General features: G+C 39.9%; 1 protein-coding gene across 1 annotated transcript; it reads right to left on the bottom strand.

The window, feature by feature from the left end:
- Positions 1-4653: 4653 nt before the first annotated feature.
- Positions 4654-19335, bottom strand: LOC113010940 (myosin-7-like). Its single transcript, XM_026150237.1, has 37 exons — positions 19128-19335; positions 18409-18552; positions 15487-15643; positions 15374-15401; positions 15184-15289; positions 14722-14814; positions 14550-14613; positions 14352-14450; positions 14153-14256; positions 13863-14001; positions 13674-13792; positions 13395-13544; positions 13133-13303; positions 12731-13040; positions 12571-12650; positions 12274-12479; positions 11177-11300; positions 10952-11088; positions 10592-10847; positions 10272-10514; positions 9990-10166; positions 9748-9893; positions 9562-9652; positions 9091-9480; positions 8889-9015; positions 8687-8805; positions 8386-8582; positions 7360-7543; positions 6974-7139; positions 6760-6884; positions 6356-6664; positions 6071-6274; positions 5685-5981; positions 5475-5579; positions 5175-5270; positions 4952-5086; positions 4654-4710 (listed from the first exon to the last, which is right to left on the bottom strand). The coding sequence occupies exons 1-37, from the start codon at positions 19326-19328 to the stop codon at positions 4690-4692; spliced, it is 5820 nt and encodes a 1939-aa protein (XP_026006022.1). The 5' UTR covers positions 19329-19335; the 3' UTR covers positions 4654-4689.
- Between the last annotated feature and the right edge of the window lie 1896 nt (positions 19336-21231).

The raw sequence follows: 21231 nt of genomic DNA, 5'->3' as shown, positions 1-21231 counted from the left end.
AGAAATCAGCGGGATAGAGTCTTATCAGTGATGGAGTCTCCCAACGAGGCCATATTAGGAGCTCCGTGCATGCAGTGCCGTGATTAATCATAGGTATCCTCAAGCAGCCAGGGGACCACAATTCAATCTGTAAATAGACATGGGGAGGAATTCCTCTGTCATCATCCCTTAAGTGTGCTTGTGTTGCAGGAACAATACATGTCGTACCGAACAGAGGCATCCTCATTTAAGACAGGCAGAACTAGCACAGGGTGAAGAATGTTTAAATGTATTTAAATGATGTGTCAATTACACAGATCCTGCAGGGGTCTAAAAACTCTTACCAAAAATGTATTTTATTAAAACCTTAAGATGTGTATATATTCATCATAGGACAGATGCTAACAAAAAGCTGTTCTTTCTGCACATCACTGTTATACATGGTGATTAAATAAAATTAGATAAAAAATACAAAGATCAAGAAATCTTTATTAAGGCCCTGCCCACACATACATGAGATTTTCAAAGTAAAATTTGTCCTGTCATCAACTTTTCTAGAATATTTTAGACTTTTTGGATGAACTCTTGTACTTGGCGTGCTCTTAGTAGTGCTATTCTTTTTTTTTTTTTTAATAAAAAAGGAATTAGAAACCCCCCCCCTGTTTTAAAACCCCCTATGTATGTCTGTGGAAGTGTAGTGTGAGACAAGTAGATGACAACACTGAATTTATCTTTTTTTTTTTTTTTTGCTAAAATTCAGAGTGGAGTTGATTTAAGTGAGTTATTATGTATCAGTTTTGTTTGTTTGTGTATTCTTTGAATAATTTAATCTGATATGATCAGAAATAAGTGAGTTACAGATTGAAACGTAAGTAAGTCAGCTTGAAACCCAAGGTAGTTGTAGTGTCTAAAACCCAACTATAAACTAGGTGTGAAAAAAATAAAAATAATAATAAGTAGTAATAGTAACTAATAATAATAACTTTAACAATGAAAACTAACTGAAGCAAAATTTTGTACTTACGAAATATAGGTAATTTAGCAATTTAAAACAATTATTGTGTAGTTTGTAGTATCTGCTATAAAACTAGCAAAACAAATATGTGATGCAGCCAGAAGTAGTTTTTATGTTTTATCTATTTTTCTAAAGATTGTGCAAATTTACAAAAACACCCTTAGATAACAATAATTACGAAACCCACCAAAAACAAACGCTAACTGCAATAAAAACTAAAAACTGAAACAACAGTGGAAACAGAAATGAGAAAAAATTTGAAAATAACCCCAAATAAAGCCTTAGTGAAAAATGTGTAACCATGTAATCCCTACTTAGAGCAAAAAAGCATCCTTTGAATATTTTCCCATCCCAAGGATGTTGCTGAAACACAAAAGACGGCGCACAACGTATCTGGGGAGATATTTTAGAGAAGTACGTTATGTATGGTTCTCAATTACTCTAGGAGCTTAGGGAGAGGCATCGTATTGTGTGTAGTTATCACAGAATGAGCTTTGTGGTAACAAAAACAGACATCACATACTGAGTAAGTCGGTCTAAATAAAGAGCATAAGCATTTGAGCTCAACTAGGCAACAAGGGCAGAGTAACACAGACAGAGGTCTGCCACAGGTGACATGCTTGAGATTCATTGAAAGGCAATGATGACACCACACCAGAGGGCTCAGCATCGCACTGAATCGGTCGTGTTGTGCAAAGGTTACTGTAAAAGGCACCTCCCATTATCAGGCAGCAGCTAGCAAAAGCTGGCCCCATGGTTACAGCCCCGTTTAAATGGCATTGTAACTTTGAGGACAAAGATAACTGTGTGAAATTCCTGCCGAGAATGCGGCACTTGATCGAGAAGAACAGCCACGGCTTTCAGGGTGCTGCTATTGCTTGCAGCCAGGATCAACTGTAGCAGATGATGGTCTCACACTGATCTCAGTCTCACATAAATCTCCTGAGAGTGACAGATATTATCCCACAGCCTATCAAGTGAGAATGGCCCTGCTTCTTTGTGGAGTCGGAGCTTAACTGCCTTCAACATTGTAGCACGATTTACTTTAGGTCATAATAATGATATGATATGTACAATAACAAAGAAAAAAAGAATGCATTAAAACTCTGTTAAGTATAAGACCTGCTGATATATAGTCCCATTAAATGTCATCTGTATAACTTTAACAATATAATACTGTTTAATAATGTGCAACTTACACACATGCATACATTATGCATAGCACTCATCACAGCCAGCCACTAGCACCAGTAATAACAGCTCCTTGAAAGGTTAAGAGATAAAAGGAGGGTCAACAGCTGCTGACAAGAGCTGAGATTATTTCCATTCTGATAACTTCCCCGGCCCTCTTATTGACAGCTGGCGTCAGCTGGAAGTGAGCGATTCCATGCCCTGCTAAAGAGCAAGTGGAGATAACATCAACCTAAAGGTCAAACGTCACTGAAATATTTCTTTATGTCACAACAAATACACATTGTCACCACATACACTTAATTAAATACAAGGTTGGCCTTGGGCCCAGAGGACGTCCACACGACAGGCAGCTATTGTTACAAACTGTATCAGTGAGTATTATGATTTTTTAAAAGAAAAAAGCCCACTTACATAAAAACAATGTTTTTAATGTGCTTTACTCTGTATTTCACTGTAGAGTATTTATAAAAGTGCTGTGTAAATAAAGTTATCACTGCCATTGTGGATTAGTTTTGCAGTCTGTCTAGATCTGGAACCAGGAACGTTTGGAAGAATTTCAACAATGAAAGATCAGATGAAATTAGAAGATTAAAAAATGAGAAGATTCTATTGAGAACTTCAAGGTACAGTCTAATATATGGCTTCATATGTGGTCTAATTACAGAAGCAGGGAATTGCTGTGTCATTCATGGCTTGTTTTATTCACTCGAGCGTGAGCTCCGATATCTTGTTAATGACACTGATAATCTTCAGCGCATGCTGTGCTGTATGTGGTGTGAGCAGAGGTGTGAATGTGCTTTCATTAGCTCATAGACAAACTTCTGTACCTGTGAGCCCAAACAAGGAGTTAAAGATATGGGATGTAATAAGAGAAGACAAAGGGCTCCCTAAATTTCACACAAAGGGATTCTGGGGCCTCCCTCTCCTCCCTCCTCCTCTCCTGCCTCATATCAATATTTAGTCTCCAGCGGAAACAACAACCACTAAGACCTGACAGCAGCACCAAGGCAAAGCTCTAGACAGGTAAGATTAGCAGTTTCTGTAAATGATAAAAGCAATGGTGCCTCTACACCATTGCAACTATTAGGGATCAGAAACAGCTGCATTTTCAAATATTATGTTCAAGACACTGTAAAAAAAAAAACATTAATTGATTAAAAAGTAAATAAACCAACAGAGTCGAACCTGCTAGATTAAGCATGAAGATCCTGACATGCAGTTTGTATTGCATCCCATTGTGTTTATCTTTCTGTCGATGTTTGCTTGTTAATCCTCTGGAATTCTCCCCAGGCCTTTGGAACAGACAGACCTGGGCAAGGATTCACTGACCAGCTGCAAGTGATTACAGGCAGTATTACAGTAGGTCCAAGTATGAGCACTGGTTTATGTTTGACCTTGAGGTCCAGGCTCTTGGGCTTTCTTGACCTCTATTTTAAGAACATGAATTTTGTTTTTTCTCTCGCCTCTTTTATTTATCATCACTATCTCACTATTTAACTTTTCTATTCTTTCCTACTTCTTCACTCGACTTCTAATTTTCCCATTTAGGCCTAGAGCTTGATATATGCCAGTGCTTTGGATTTTACACCATAGCACATGTGTTAGCGTGACATAAAGCTTTCCAGTAAAGAACTACAGACCTACATTACTTGCTTTTAATGCTATTGCAATAGCCAATATTTTGCGAGTGTAGACAACTGCTGTTTCCTTGTTTTCACAGCGCTGACAGAATCTGTTCTGAAGCCTCTCCTTATCGCATTTTATTAAAAGTGATTATTGTTCATGGTGTATTCCCCTCAGCATGGTCTGGTCACTTTCACTATTATAGATTTAACTGAACACTTGTCTGCATTTGTAATTGTACACTGGTGTGCTCTAATCCAGTGTACAATTACAAATGCAGACAACAAAGCTGAGAAGTCGAGATTAACCCATCCCCAACCACACCCAGGTGCTTTCAGCTGTTGGACTGACCCGAAGCAATTCTCCCATTTATCATTTATCATATATCTATCTACAGTAGCTTGTGAAGCCTTGTGGATGGGCCTGTGTCTAGAATCCAACTGGGATGTGTCATGAAACCTAAATGTGTTAACTACCAGCCACTATCCCATACCTGACTCATGGTTTATGTTATAATCTACTTCTAAGATACTTATTTACTGTAAATGCAAGTGAAGGGAGGACACCTTCAAATGTATTTGACATCAATATTTTTTAGCATCTAGAACATTGTAGCTGCATTTTCACCATTAATAGGTATATCTACAATTTTATGTTTTTAACTACCAGTTAATGTACTACTGCATTATATTGCATGTGTTAGAGGTCATTCAAGTCTTGTACAATTTGTCATGAACCCACTTTGAGAAAAACAGAACGAATACAATGTTGTGCAACAGCTTAATGAGATTTTATTAGCACTGCAGGTTGTAAATAGTGATAGTTGAGGGGATCTATAACACACAGCAGACAAAGGGGTTTCTGTTGACTCCAAAGCTTCACTCCTCATCAAACCCTTTCTGTAGCAGCCGGGGGAGGTTGGAAAAGAAGAAGAGAAACAGCTGTCAGGGCTCCAGATTAGTGCAGCTTTAGTGCAACAAAGCAACTATATATATATATAATTACAAAGTGATATCAACTGACAGAACACATACTCTATCTGTGCTAAAGAACGAACAGCAGAGCAGCAAAAGAGTTAAATGCAGCCACTAGAGGGCAGCACGTGTCAGGGTCAGATGCTGCAAAGTGCATGTGTCAAACCTTGGATCCGACATCGCGGCTCTTGGCACGAAGCTTGTTGACCTGAGACTCAGCGATGTCAGCTCTCTCTTCAGCCTCCTCCAGCTCATGCTGCATCTTGCGGAACTTGCCAAGATGAACATTGGCCTGTTCTTCCTGTTAAGGTTAATGAAACAAACCTGAGTATTTGGAGACAGAAGACGACACCACGTGTAGACTTCACCTCAAACATTACCACACTTACAGCCTCCTCTGCAGATCTTTTGTAGGCTTTAACTTTCAGCTGCAGCTTGTCCACTAGATCTTGAAGCCGCACGATGTTCTTGCGATCTTCTTCAGTCTGTGGAAATGAGAAACAAGGTTACACATTTGGCCTGTGAAAGACTGGCAACCTGTTTAGGGTTTACTCTGTAAGGGCTCTGTCAATCACTCCCATAACCCTAAAGCAGATAAGTAGTGAAGAAAATAAATGGATGGATGGTTTCAAACTTACAAAAAATGCTTAATTCAACCTGGGAAAAGGATGCTGATAGTTTCCACAAACCTGGTAGGTGAGTTCCTTGATGCGACGTTCATATTTACGCACCCCCTTCACAGCATCACTGCTTTTCTTCTGCTCCATTTCCACCTCATTTTCAAGCTCCCTTACCTGGTTGGGGACATGAAATACAGATAACTCTCCAAAGAATTTCTTTCAAGAATTGAAAAATTTAATTTCCCAGAAATAACACAGATATGTAAAAGAAGTGCTCACCCTGGCCTCGAGCTTCTGCACCTGCTTCTTGCCTCCCTTCATGGCGATCTGCTCAGCTTCATCCAGGCGGTGCTGCAGGTCTTTGATGGTTTGCTCCATGTTCTTCTTCATTCGCTCCAGATGAGCGCTGGTGTCCTGCTCCTTCTTCAGCTCCTCTGCCATCATGGCAGCATCAGTGATGGCCTTCTTGGCCTTCTCCTCTGCATTCCTGCACTCCTGCACTGCCTCCTCCACTTCAGTTTGAAGCTGGGATGTATCAGCCTCCAGCTTCTTCTTTTGGTTTATCAGGCTGGTGTTCTGCATACAATAAACAAAGACAAATGATGTCGTATGATATGCAGTACCTTTGGTCAGCAATTTAATATGAACCTTTCTGTCTGTGTCACCTGTGAGTGCAGTAGCTGCACCCTCTCTGTAACATCCAGCAGCTCTTGCTCTGCAAGTTTGCGGCTTCTCTCTGTTTGCTCCAGAGCTGCTCTCAGCTCCTCCACTTCAGCCTGAAGCAGGGTGTTGCGTCGCTCAACAATGACAATGTTTTCCTTCATATCATCACTGGCTCGCAGAGAGTCGTCCAGCTGAAGTTGTGTGTCCTAGAAAAATGTTTGATCCTCTGGTTATAAATAATCCATTACAGAAATAGAAACATGAGAAATAATTACTTTTTAGTTTACCTTCAGATGCGCATGAACAGCCTTAAGCTGTTTCTGGGCCTCGGCTGCCTGCCTGTTGGCCTGGCTTAGCTGGATCTCCATCTCATTCAGGTCTCCTTCCATTTTCTTCTTCAGCCGCAGAGCCTCATTCCTGCTGCGAGTCTCAGCTTCAAGAGAGCTCTGCAGGGTGTCGATGGTCCTCTGCAGGTTTCTCTTGCTCTGCTCCATCTCTTCATCCTTCTCGGCCAGTTTACGCTCCATGTCAGCCTTGATTTGGTTGAACTCAAGCTGAGCTCTTAGAATCTTGCCCTCCTCGTGCTCAAGAGAACCCTAAGACGGTCGTGAAATCACATTTTGAACTGTTCTTTTTAAAGTTATAAATATATATACATAAGAGACTGGAGGATATTAGGTTTTAGTCGCACCTCTGCTTCCTCAAGGGCAGACTGAATCTCACTCTTTTCTTGCTCCAGCTGCTTACGGACCTTCTCCAACTCATGAATGGTTTTTCCCCCCTCACCAAGTTGCTCAGTGAGGTCAGAGATTTCCTCTGTGTATGAAAGTGGTTGTGTTCAGTGTACTTTTCTTTTGTACCTGTATGTGTGTGTGTGCATGTGTTGTGAATGTGCGTTCAGTTACCTTGAAGATTCTTGTTCTCTCTCTTCATGGTCTCCAAATGTTCAAGAGACTCTTCATAAGAGTTCTTCAGTTTGAAGAGCTCAGTGCTGAGAGACCTGGCCTCCTTCTGGGAGCTCTCCAGCTCACACTGACACTCCTCAAACTTCTGTTTCCACTCAGAAAGAATCTGAGATAGACATTGAGATAGAAATGGTATGAATTTAGGCTTAAATCACTGACCTCTCCATAGTTTCCCCTGTATCTGCACTGTAACAACTCTTTGACAAAGCAAGAGGTAGTTATTTGTCACAGACATGCCAGGTTTATAGTTCAACATGAAGAACAGAAAGCATGATTTTAATGATTAATGTGTTTGCAGTAGTTTAACGATAAAATATGAAAAATACTTTGTCAAAGTTTCTTTGCTTCTTGTCCAGAGCAGCAGCAGCAGCATTAGACCTCTCTACATCCACCATGAGATCTTCAATCTCATTCTGCAGCCTGTGTTTGGTCTTCTCCAGAGAGGAGCATTTAGCATTCACTGCTTCAACAGCCTCCTCAGCGTCCTGCAGACGCTGAGCCAGCTTCTTTCTAAAAGTGAAACACAACTGTTTTTATATTTTGGGCCATTATTTAGTTATTGAACATTTGTACTCTGTAGCCTTCTATGGATATAAAAATCTATCGAAGGCTTGCAGACGTACGTATGTTTATGCTTGCTTCCAATTACATATTAGAAGCTTGTTTTATTTTGTTTTTGCCTGAAAGGGAGCTTCAGGAACAACACTTTCCTTTCAGAAAATGTTAGATTTTACATTTGTTCAGGTGACCACAAGAAGTCAACTATGTACGCGGCATTTTTTAACTTTCGAATATAACCAACTAGTATTGTTGTTTTTCTGTCATTCTGGGCCAACGACACCCAGCAAAGGACACCACGTGCACTGTGGACATTGGGGTGTATGCTCATTACTTGAACTCCGTGATCAAAACGGCTCAAATCAAAACATTGAAGACGTAATTATCGTCATCACAGCTGTCGCCACTCAGCAAAATCTTCTGCACCAGCGTTGGTATTGGAGAAAAAAAAAAAGCTACAAAAAAATTCCAACTGTTTTCAAAGTTTCCTCCAGAAGGTCTCGCCTTATCACGTATACCTTCTCTACCTATCATCTGGAAATCTCAGAGCTTCTGTACTGATACATTATTGAAATGGCACTGAAGATCAAACACTCGTGTCTTCAACCCATCCATGGTACCCGCGCAGCAGGTTGTAAAAATTGGGACGTGCACAACATGCCATGCCACCATTTGATAGCAAAAAAGGTATAAAAAGGCCTTAAAGCAGGTGGTCCTATCTTTACTGTTCTTCTTTTGAGCTCTTTATCATATTTCACAGTTTAGATTAATATTCTTGTTTGTATTTAACTTACTTGGCCTCTTCTAGTTCTTCAGTCCTCTGGATGGCATCAGTTTCATACTTGGTTCTCCACTGAGCCACCTCAGAGTTGGCCTTGGACATGCCACGCTGCAGTTCAGCTTTAGCTTCCTGCTCCTCCTCATACTGCTCCCTGAGCAGGTCACAGTCATGGCGAGAAGACTGCACTGCATGGGCTAATGCATTCTTGGCCTGGATGGATATATATATATATAATATGTGTATAATGGGGGCAATTATCTTGCAGCTTGGGTTTTTATTTTTAATTTATTTGGATCTATACTAGTTTTGCATACCTTTATTTCCTCTTCTAGCTGTCTCTTTATATCTTCAAGTTGTTGGTTATAGGAATTCTTTCCTCTAGTCAGCTGAGAAACGAGAGATTCTTTCTCTTCCATCTGTCTTAAAAGCTCATCTGCAGAGGTTCAAGTTCATTATATTCCATTGTTTTGTATTAAATGCGTATGACATTTTAAGTGAACACAGGATAATACAAACCATTCTCTGCTTGAAGCTTGGCTTTCTGAGTGGTTAAGTCACTAAGGGATCGTTGATATTCATCACACTTGGTCCTGTATTCATTCATTTGATCCTCCAAAGTTCTGCAGGTCTTTTCCAGTGTAGTCTAAATATAACAGTTCACAGACAGTCTAGATGTTAATCTGTTATTTGAAGTGACCAACCACATTTTTAAACTTACCTTAGACTTTACAGTTTGTTCCATATTGGAGACCACATCATCCAGCTCCAGTCTGAGCTCACTCTTCTCCTTCTCCAGTTTCTGCTTGACTCTCTGCAGGTTGTCAATCTGCTCTCCCAGCTCAGCAACACTGTCGGCTTGTTTCTTCCTGAGTGTGGCAGTAGTGGCTTCGTGGTGCAGAGTGGCCTCTTCGAGGTCTCTGCGCAGTTTCTGGAACTCGGCCTCCCTCTTCTTGTTCATCTCAATCTGGGCAGCTGTGGCTCCTCCAGCCTCCTCCAACCTCTCACTGATCTCCTCCAGCTCTCTGGCCAGGTCAGCTCTCTGCTTCTCCACCTTGGCTCGAGCAGCTCTCTCTGCTTCGAGCTCTTCCTCCAGCTCCTCTACACGAGCCTGGTGTGAGAATAACATGTTGAAATGAGTCAGTACTTTAAAAAATACAGTTAAGACAAAAAACAGTGCACATTTTGTCACCTGTAGCTCTTTCAGTTTCTTTTGCAGTTGAATAATGATGGCCTGTTCATCTTCAACTTTGCTGTTCAGCTGGCTGATTTCAAAGTCTTTCCTGCAGCATTTTTTCTTGTCAGTGTTAGGCAACAAAACAGTGTACATGGTATTCAGTGATGATACTGACTGAACAATGTTGAGATGAATGCTTACTTTTTCAGACGCTCCTCCAGCTGTTGCTTGTCATTTTCAAGATCCATCACAGACTCCTGGGTCAACTTTAGATCTCCCTCTAGCTTCCTCTTAGCTCTCTCGAGGTCCATTCGAATCTTTTTCTCTTGCTCAAGAGATCCTTCAAGCTTATGGCAAAACGAAATATTATTGCATTTCTGAATAGCTTAATCCCCAATATAGTGTCATCTAAGTAGCATAATTTCAAAAAGTTTATATTTTACATCATCCACTTGCTGCTCCAGCTTAGCCTTGGCCTTGGTCAGAGTGTTGACTTTGTCTTCCTCACTCTGCAGGTCATCCAGAGTTTGCTGATGAGCTTCCTGTAAAGCTTTCTTTTCCTTGGTCAGCTTGGCAATGATCTCATCTAAAGCAGCCATCTCTTCAACAAGGTTCTTGACCTGTTGCAGGTAAATGATGGTATTACAAATTCTGTGCACAGCTTAGACACATGACTCTTTTTCATACCCTTGTTGTCAGAAATAGAAATATCAAATTAGTCATACCTTGTTCTCAGTGGCATGCTTCTCTTTCTCCACTTTAGCTAGAGTTAACTCTAAGTCATCGATGTCTTTCTTCAGCTCGGAGCACTCGTCCTCCAGCTTCCTCTTCTTAGCAGTCAGTTCTGCATTCATCTCCTCCTCATCCTCCAGCCTCTCTGTCAGCTCTTTGATTTTGGCTTCCAGCTGAATCTTGCTCTTGATCAGCCCCTCACATCTTTCTTCAGCATCACATAGATTGTCTTGTTCCTACCAAATAGAATTCTTGTTAGTGCTCACTTTAATGACACATTTAAAACAATATATAACTATGGTGTCATTCTTACTGCTTGAACTTGGAGCTGCAGGTCATTCTTCTCTTGGAGAAGAGTCACCATTTTCTCCTCTAGTTCCTTTCTTCGAGCTTCAGATTTTGCATAAGCTTCTTTGAGTTTTAGGAATTCTTCCTTCATGTTGGCCATCTCCTTTTCTGCCTCAGCAGATCTCAGCAGAGGTTTGATCTTGAAGAAAAGCTTCATCCAGGGCCAATTCTTAACCCCCATGAAGGCACGTATGTTCCACTGGATTACTAATAAAGCATCTCTAGAAGTTTTTTCAAGTAAATTAGGGATTCAGTTAAGCATAAAATCACAAAACAATAACTACTGAATGTTTAATGACCAGTATCACGTGGCTGTAGAAGATACCTGCGTTCCACCATCTTCTGATACTCAATGCGAGACAAAAGACCACGGGATCTGGCTTGAATCGCTGTGATGATTTTGGAAAGACGCTCATCTCTCATCTCCTCAAGCAGACCCAGCAAGCCAGCCTTGAAGAACACCTAACAACAGCAATGGGTTTTAAGGTTGCAAAATTCTGTTTTTATTTTTGGACATTTTTACTGATATGAGTAACACCTGAGAAGATACCTTTGTATGCCCAAACTTGTATTGATTGTGATCAATATCCAAAGACCCAAGAAGTTTCTCTGCTCCTTTCCTACTGTCTATGAACTGGCCTTCGGGAATGGCAGCAGGATTCAGGATGCGATACCTAGAAAATGATGTAAACTTGTGCTTATAGTGCAGTGGAAATGCTATCAAAGTTTTGAGATACCCCTACTGAAAGTAGAATGAAGCACATGAGTGTTTTTCATATTCTCTAGTCTAAGGTGTCTAATATATCAGATTTCTTCTTGTATAAAAATATTTTACTGCATAATTAGTAAAAGCAAAAACTTCAATACTCTGAACTCATGTAATTTCATAATGGAATGTCTGATTCTTTCTGAATTGGTGTGAGAGTCAACAAGAGGTCTTTATACATGTCTGAAAAACAGAATGTGAATTTCTTAATGTATTAGGTAAATTTACTACTTTCAAATATTTTTAAGTATGAAAATCTGTGCTTTTAATGTACTCATATACTTTTCAACTTTTTATTCTTTTTGAAAACTTGACGACATGATGATTATTGCTCATTTGGAAGCATTTTTCTTTATAGTTTTTCAAGAAATTGAGTACGGGTTTGCACTAAAGAGCTTAAAGCTAGCAACTTAGGTAACTCACCTAGCTTCTCCAAACTAAATGAGTTTTTCAATTTTTCAATCTTCAAAGACTTACCATGGATATTTTAGAAATACATCTGTAAAGATTGTGGCTCATTGGGGTTGGTTTAAATTACAAATGAAACATACTTTAATGTGAAAAAAAATTCATCTAACCAGTTACTCATGAGCTCCTATCAGTCAAAGCCTATATGGTGCCCTTTCCAGCAATCTTTTACAGTTTTGTTTTGGGATTTTTTTTTTGTTAATTTAGGCTGCATATCACAATATCTGTCAATGTAAATATTTTTGCAGTAAAATATTTTACACAAGCACTAGTATTGTTCTTGACAGCACTAACAAGATCCCATTTCATATATTAGACATTTTAGACAGTATGAAAAATTGTTTGTTTTTCTTGTGGTCTGGGTATCTCGCATGTGGGAGCATTTCCAACCTGTGATCTTAATGAGGTAATACCTCTGCTTGAAATCTCCATAGAGGATCCTGTTGGGGAAACCCTTTCTGCAGATCCTGATGCCTTCCAGCACACCGTTACAGCGCAGCTGGTGCATCACCAGAGGGTTCTCCATGGCCCCTGGAGTCTTGGTCTCGTTGGGGATGATGCAGCGTACAAAGTGAGGGTGAGTCGACCTCAAGTTGGTCATCAGCTTGTTCAGGTTCTCCTTTAATGAGGTAAAACAGATATTTAGAAATACTAATGATAGTTGCATGTAAAAACCATTTAGTCCAAGAAATCTAAAACATAAGCAGTACCCTGTGAAGAGCAGACACTGTCTGAAAGGAGGATCCTTTTTTCTTCTTCTCTTTTTTTCCCTCGACAGCTTCAGACATAGCTGTTGAGAAAATATGTGTTGTTAGTACTAGACAAGAAACCCTACAAATATCTTCAAACTAGATATTCAGCCAGGTGTACCTGAGTCAGCTCCTGCATAATTTGCAAACAGAGTTGCAAGAAGTTTGAGGGTAGACTTTTGGTACAATGCCACAACAGTCTCATTCAGAGGATCCTTGTTCTTCACCAACCAGTTGTTGATATTGTAATCAACAGTTCCAGCGTAGTGAACCAGGGCAAAATGAGCCTCTGGTTTTCCTTTGACAACTCTGGGCTTCTGGAAGTTGCTGGATTTTCCCAGATGGTTGTCATAGAGCTTAGCTTTAAAGGTGGCATCACTGGCTTTGGGGAACATGCACTCCTCTTCAAGGATGGACATGATACCCATGGGCTGCAATTTATGAGTGAAAGGGCAAAATATGAGTTTTGTTTTTTTTTTAAATACCATATTTGAGCTGAACATGTAATAGTTCAGGGTCTCACCTTTTCAATCAGGTCGATACAGGCCTGCAGATCCATGCCAAAGTCAATGAAAGTCCATTCGATGCCCTCTTTCTTGTACTCTTCCTGCTCCAGTACAAACATGTGGTGGTTGAAAAACTGTTGCAGTTTTTCGTTGGTGAAGTTGATGCACATCTGCTCAAAGGTGTTGAACTGTAAAGAAAGAAAGAAAGAAAATGTATTCAATTTTAATCATTCTGTACATATTATGTTGGGAGAGATGCAGTTTACTGTGATTACTCACATCAAAGATTTCAAATCCGGCAATGTCCAGCACCCCTATGAAGTACTGGCGAGGCTGCCTGGTCTCCAGTGACTGGTTGATTCGCATTACCATCCACAGGAACATCCTCTCATAAACAGCTTTTGATAGAGCACCAACAGCATAGTTCACCTGTGGAATGGGAACACAAGGACCATACAAGAAGCCACAAAGCAAGGAGGGTGTATTCCTCATTTTTGAATCTAAATCTAACCATTTAAAGATAACTGTATTGAAATATGCCTTCTCTTATTCTCTGACCTGGGCCACATTTTGTCCTTTGGTGACCCACTCGTTTCCTACTTTGACTCTTGGGTGACAGAGACCTTTGATGAGGTCGGCAGAGTTCAGGCCCATCAGATATGCAACTTTGTCAGCATCTGAAGAAAAAATAGAATACTTTGATTGGTTTGATTCTGTGCCAAAGTGCCAAACAGAACCACACTGTACCTTCAGTGCCATCAGCCTCTGCCTGCTCCTCTCGCTGCTTCTGCTTGAATTTCATGTTACCATAGTGCATGATGGCACCAGTCAGCTTGTACACAGAGTTCTTTTCCTCTTGCGTAAAGCCCAATACATCAAAGGCACTCTGTAGAACAGCATACAATAATGTCTCAACATCCTTAAAGTGAAAATATCACTTTAAGTAATCGGTCCAAAACTTCTACGGTGCTCTATAAGACCAACACCTGGACTTATTAAATGAGAGGTTATAAAATAGCAATAAGTGAGAGCCTGACATCTGTTGCCATGAGTTCCTCAGCGTCATCAATGGAGGCCACTTGGGTTTCCCCCTGTGAGATGAAGGCATAGTCATAGGGATTATTGGTGATCAGCAGCATCTCTGGAAGACACAAGGTGAAAAAAGGTGATAAAGGTGGGCATGTGACAATATAGAACCTATGTTTTATATTTTTTTATACCGTTCCATGCACTAACCCAAGATTTCAGGCTTTTTGTTGGACAGAATCTGGTAGAAGATGTGGTAATCTCTCTCTGCCTTGAGCTGGAAGATCACACGAGACTTCTCCAGAAGGTCTGACAAACGTGAAGTAGAAGGTATTTGTGTTAAATATACTGTGTGACTGTTTGACAAAATAAATATTATATAAGTGTTGAAAGAATGTTTGTTCTTACATGTTTCGATATCAGCAGAGGCTACTTTTCCCCTGGTATCAAAGTGAATTCGGATAAATTTACCCTGAAAAGATAATATTTGCATTTAAAAACCTTCCTCTTACTGACTAATTCCATAGAAACATAATATTCACAATACTCATGGTTCAGTTTTAAAATATTTGCCACTCACAAATCTGGAGGAGTTGTCATTCCTAATGGTCTTGGCATTGCCAAAGGCCTCCAGAGCAGGGTTAGCCTGGATAATTTGATCCTCCAGGGTGCCCTGTCATAAAGGAACACTGTGGTTGTTAAATGTGTGAATATTTAGAGGTTATCTCTTTTTTCTTTTTCTTTTTCTTTTAATTAAGAATCTCTGCTAGCAGATTATATGAAATCAGGAGAAACGTTTGTAGTCTTTGCAGGTCTTAAGCCATCATCATTGATGAGAAGCAATCCAAGCCTGTCACCCTGGTTAAAAGTGAAAAATTATTTTGGTTAGTGTCAATTAGAATATCTATTTCTCTACTTGTTGTCCGTGGTTACCCTGAAGAACAATTTTAAAAAGCCTAACATGTTTTGATAACATAGTGTTTGAGGTACTTTGCATTTGCATTGATGAGCTCTTGGACCTAAGACAGAGTTTACTGCTTACCTTGTCCTTGACATTTGTGTCCTTCTTAACACTTCCAGCCGCAATACTTGCAAAATACTGGATTACTCGCTTTGTGTTGACGGTCTTTCCTGCACCAGATTCTCCACTGTAATTGCAAAGTCACTCATCAATACGTAAATGCACCATATTGTAGAATAATGTTGTGTTGTGTATCCAAGACTTTACATACGTGATCAGAATTGACTGATTTTCACGGTCTGCAAAAAAGTACGTTTGCAAAGGTTATGTCAGTATATGTCCCAAAACTTAAACCAAACTGTATCTATTAATATCCATCTGTACCTGCCAGCATGTACTGGTAGGCATTGTCAGAGATGGAGAAGATATGAGGAGGTGCTTCACTCCTCTTCTTTCCTCTGTAGGCAAGAACCACCTCCTGATTGTAGACTGGCAGCCATTTGTAGGGGTTGACAGTCACGCAGAACAACCCAGAGTAGGTCTGAGAATATAAAGAAAACCATTGCTGTTAAGGCATAAATGCATTTCTATTTCTAATTTAAAACTTTTTGTTTGGATTTGCTTCAGGCTTTGGACATGCCGCTCATTTGATGGTAACTCCTAGAACATTGTTGTGTCTAGATTCAAGATTCAAGGTCTTTATTGTCAATGCAGTGTACTAAAATGCCACTTCACCCCAAGCCCCCCGTGGTGCATTTATAAGAATATAAAAAACATATCTAAAAACAGATATGAGACTAGAAATTACAAATAAGCAGAGGTGGGACCAAGTCATTGTTTTGCAAGTCTCAAGTAAGTCTCAAGTCTTTATCCTCAAGTCTCAAGTCAAGTCTCAAGTAATGTCAGGCAAGTCAGAGTCGAGTCTCAAGTCACTGGTGTAAAAGTCCGAGTCAAGTCACAAGTCTGAAACTTTGAATTTCAAGTCCTTTCGAGTCTTTAAAAAAAACAAACGAAAAAATAATGTTGCAGTTATATGCTAAATGTAAATATTAGACCATGTAATTTTAAAATCTGTGTTTTTCTCAACACATGACAAAATAGTGAACTTAGAAAATATACACAAATTGTGAAATTGCACCTCTTTAAAATGCAGCTCAATTAAACCTAGCTCCAAGAATAATTTTCACCGACAGTTCTGAGATAAGCTGCATGTTATTCTTGGATGCGGTTGTAGGACCGGCTTTAAAATCGCATGACAAAAATATCATACACATTAAAAAAAACTGAATCACCAACGTAGCCTGGAAAACATTTGCTAGTTAGATGAAGTCAGCTATCTCATCGTAGCATATTTATATGCATATTTATAATCATACGGTTCTTGGAGTGAGTGCATGCACTCATGAAGTTTAGTAACTTCAGGTCACTGCAACAAGCCCAGGTACAGTTTACCGACGGCAGGACCTTGAAATGCACCGTGTAGAACGAAAGACCATCGTACGTATCATAAGTTTACCAGTCTCACAAATCGTCGTCATAAATACACATTCATTAACCGTTTATTAATATAACCTTTGAGCTCAACGGTAATTAATTAGTAGTGGAAATAATTTCTGGTACCCATCACAGAAATGTAGCAGTGACAATAATATTGTATGCTGTAATCGTACTGGGCAATTAGTGATACAAAAAACCTGTTTTATCCTGTGAATAAAAGTATATGTTTTTGTCAGTGTACCATAATAACAGAAGCGAAACGCAATATTGTGTCAGGACAATTCACTATTTATGCACAATAAATAAAGGAGCATAGCGCGACCATTTCTGTTCAGCGCCAGACTTGCTTGTAACCTATATCACCAATTATGTTATGAAAATGACGCATTAACTACAACAGAAGACTGACCTTTGTGTAAATGCTTGGAGCAGACTAACATGTGAGCTGGAGTGTTCTGGGACGTTATATTTGGTCTTTGAATGGCTGCAATCCAGGCCATCCGTCGCCTGTTTGTTACTTCGGAAACATGGCTTGAACAATTTCTCTTCAACGACATAATCCGATAACAACCGATCTCTTTACCCGTCGGCTTCCCGTGGCTGTCATGCGACCGGCTATTGCAGTTAATAATACAACAGCTTCTTGACATTTTTGTGTTTCTTTTTATTGCTGTATAACTGATTTCAATTGAAAGCCTGCGTGCGTTAGTACCGATTGCCACGAGTTCCCAGAATCCTTTGCGGTTCTACCCGTGAATGACGTCACATTTTCAATCTCTATATAATATGCATGTTAAATTTTATATTTGGGGTAAAATAGCAAGTCTTTTCAAGTAAACCGGTTCAAGTCCAATTCAAGTCCCAAGTCATTGGTGTAAAAGTCCAAGTCAAGTCACAAGTCTTAGAACATTTTTTCAAGTCAAGTCTAAAGTCATAAAATTAATGACTCGAGTCTGACTCGAGTCCAAGTCATGTGACTCGAGTCCACACCTCTGCAAATAAGTAATAACTCACTAAATTTGGGTAAAGTTAAGAGATAAAAAGTACTATTACTAACTATATCTATGCACAATAAACAAAGACAGGACAGAGGCAATATGAAGTGGCCATGTGCAATTATAGTAAAGTGAGATGATTGTGCAGTAGGAATGAATACCAGGTTCAAGTTATGAGTCAGGATATTGTACACAAGACAGGACGAAGACGTGCAAGATGCAAAATGTGCAAATATAGTATAGTTTAGATGTGTTCAGTAACTATGTGACTGAGGTGTGCAAATAAGCGTATTGTTCCTAGTTTGTAGTAGATTTGTGGAAGTTTTTGAGTTTTTTGGTGAGTATTGTAAGGTGTTTTTAAAAGTGTTTGTGTTTATCAGTCCTTTGGTGGTAGTGAGTTGAGGGCTTTGACTGCTTGGGGGGGAAAGCTCTTGCTTCTATGTTAACATTTTAAGTACATTCCTAGTTAATGGAATACAGTATTTGCTAAAGTTAGAAAAAATGAAGCTTCTGAATATTTCTGGCAGCCCCCAATATCAAGCTTAACCACAGTTCATAGGTCATCTTCGTGCCAACGTTCCCCAGCCGATCGCTTATTGCTTGCCTACAGTTCTTACACATCTGCTATCCTCTTTGCAACCCACTTATACGCAATCTCTTCAGTTTCATGCTGTGTCTGATTTAATCAATGCCATCTCATTCCTGTTCTTTTCAGAACATTTTGCTGCTCCTCATCTGGTGAAAGCACCAGATGTAAATGACTGCAAATAGGTTTTACCAGGTTTTCCTTGTTTTTGACTTGCTAACTACTCACATAGATCATCCATGCTGCATAACGCTCTTTGAGATTAAACAGCACAGCTGGTTCATGGAGGAAGGTCAGCATGGCCATGTCTTCAATCTTGTCAAACTTTGGAGGATTTTGTTGCAGAATCTGCGAGTCTTTGACAGTCACAGTCTGGAAGGAAGAAAATAGAATGTGTTTTGATGATTTGGGTTATGAAACCAAACATTAACCTCCTGTTGTCTGTGTTACCTGCTTGTTCTGCCCTGTTATTGTCAGCATTACTTGTGTAGTGTTACAGTGCATACCACAGGCTGTCATTGCCAGATGGCAGCAATACCTCGCTTCATCACTCAGCTGCTCTGTGCTGTGAGCGGAGACTTTAATTGCACTAGTAGACAGGCTTCCATTTGAACTTGTCCTGACACTCACTTAAGGACAACACTTTAAATCATTCATAGATTTACACTCAGATTATCACTTTCTCCCAGACATGCACTCATATGCACTCACATCTAATGTGTTTCCTGTGCTGCTCTAACTGACCTGGTTACTGGAGTGGCTCCAGTTCATCAAAATCACCTGATAGATTTAGTTTTATGGTACAGAGTGGTGTACTGAACGATCAAGTGGACCAGGCAATCGATTGCCTACCACTACAGTATGTAAGGTAGGCTAAGTAAGATTATATTTGACTTAACCGCAATCTCACTGTGCAAACAAAATGCTAAAAACAGCAACGAACTAACCTTCCCATTCTGGGTCTCTACAGTGACCTTGTCTCCATCTCGGCTGGTGATGGTTGCCTTCACAAACTCTTCTACTGGATCAGGGACAAAGCATTCCTTCTTAATGTCAAAAGGACGCGTCGAGGCCTCCATACGTTCCTTCTCTGACTTCCTTAGGTACTGGGCAGCCGCCCCAAACACAGACATCTCTGCATCCCCCATCACAGCACTAATATACATGCAAAGAGTTGGTTCAGAGCTTGATACTTTTTCTTTCTTTTCTTTAAAAATTTACTGCACTCCATACTTATGCAAATGAAAATCTAACTTATTTTCTTTGTCCAAACCATATATAGAATTTCCACTGATGGAAATATATAATTGCCATATAATTGACTCTGTAATATAAGTTGTTATAAAAAGAAAGATCATTTACCAGTGGGTTCAACTCAGATGACAAGTGAGCTCAGACTTCACTGTATGAAATGATGATTCACCTGCAGTAACCAGAGAAAAAGAGTGTTTAATGAGATTCTGCAACATCCTTTTGGGTCATGTAAATGGACTGGATCTTATGAAGTGCTTTTCTACAATACTTAAGCACTTAAAGTGCTGAATACAACGTGTCTCAGTCACCCAAGTATTTTTTCTACATCTTAGTGCTTTCTATCTAACATTCACACTCAGATGGGAGCAACTCGGGGTTTAGTCTCTTGCCCACTTTGGCATGTAGCAGCCAGGGATCGAACCAGTAACCTTCTAGATTAGTAGATAACCTACCACAGCCATACAAAGTACACCAGTCCAGTGTTAGCTAAGTGTTAAATAGGACCAGGAGACCTTATAACACCACATTTAAACCTGTTTAGTTTAGACAATGGGAAAATAAACTATGATAACAGCATGCAAAGTATAACCAGACTTACAGAGGCCAGGTGAAGAGAAAGCAGCTGGTAGACCTGCAGGCAAAGCTGGGATCAAATATATAACCCCAGATAACCCTACCTTACAAGGCCAAGGGCACCACCCTGACCTGATAACACACACACACACTTGGTAACCACCATCATTTTCATCACTTATGACAGGGCTCTCCATGGTCATGAGATGATGTCTGGCTGCCCTCTCTGCTTGTTTGTCTCCACCTCTCATGTCCAAATAATGTGATTTTTGGGAACACCGCCAGGAACTTTCTGCAGCATAACTCATCTGTGACTCACCCAAACATAGCTTCTCTATCTCTAATTCTGCCACACTTTTTTCCTGTCATCTCTTGCACTGAATTCTTCTTCCAAGTGGGGACTGGTCATGGATGGAAACCAGATTCCATTTACTGCCTGGGCAGAAGGGGAGAAAAGGACAGAATGACACTTGAAAGGCACAAATTGCCACCATATTTACTTATAGTCTACAATGACTCAGTCATTTTTGCCATGGGCAGTGCACTTCCATAGCTTGGACTTTTCTCCTTGTCAGCAGTCCAACTTTCAGCAGCCCACAGAGCAGATGGAATCTTAGCAAAACATTATACAGTTTTCACCCAGTTAGGCACAGTTTGCAGGTTGTCTTAAACACATGTTTGTGTTACACACGAGACACAATAATAAAGGAAGTTTAAAAATACATCACAGATGTCATTTCTAAAATACAACTCAGAACCGTTCACACTTGTCGCGAATGATGTTCATAAAGACTCGTTACAGCTGATGCACTTCAGAGTGCACAGCTCTGCACACAAGGTTGATACCAGCGACTGAAAACAATCTAAGGGAAAGTAATTTCAGATTAAATGTGGGCCAATAACCATGTTAAGCTGAAATAGTTTCACATGGAATGACAGGCAATTTGAAAACAGACCTGCTATAGTATGAGACTAATATATGTCGGACTTTCAGATACTCAGGAAAGTGTGTCCTTTCACATTTTTCTCAAATTTGTTCATGTTTTAGCTTTTAGAATTATATTGGATCAGTAAAAAGTGAAATTGGATAGTATTAAGTCAATTAAAGATTGAGACATGCATTGCTAAAGACTTGAGCCACCCCGTTTGTTTTAACACTTTGCTTATTTTTTTGTTATTTTAAAGGCTCGTCGTGAGCAACAGGTTTTTAGACTTTCTGAAGGT

This window comes from Astatotilapia calliptera, chromosome 18, assembly GCF_900246225.1.
Source record: "Astatotilapia calliptera chromosome 18, fAstCal1.2, whole genome shotgun sequence".
Classification (NCBI taxonomy): Eukaryota; Metazoa; Chordata; class Actinopteri; order Cichliformes; family Cichlidae; genus Astatotilapia; species Astatotilapia calliptera.
The sequence above is the reverse complement of the archived record's forward strand: the minus strand, read 5'-3'. Positions and strand labels throughout refer to the sequence as shown.

Coding starts and splice junctions, on each gene's coding strand:
- LOC113010940 (XM_026150237.1), bottom strand. CDS start 19,328: ATGGGGGATGCAGAGATGTCTGTGTTTGGGGCGGCTGCCCAGTACCTA. Junction 13,793..13,862: donor AGAGGCTGATGGCACTGAAG/GTACAGTGTGGT, acceptor TTTTTTCTTCAG/ATGCTGACAAAGTTGCATAT. Junction 12,480..12,570: donor CAGTGTCTGCTCTTCACAGG/GTACTGCTTATG, acceptor ACCTCATTAAAG/GAGAACCTGAACAAGCTGAT.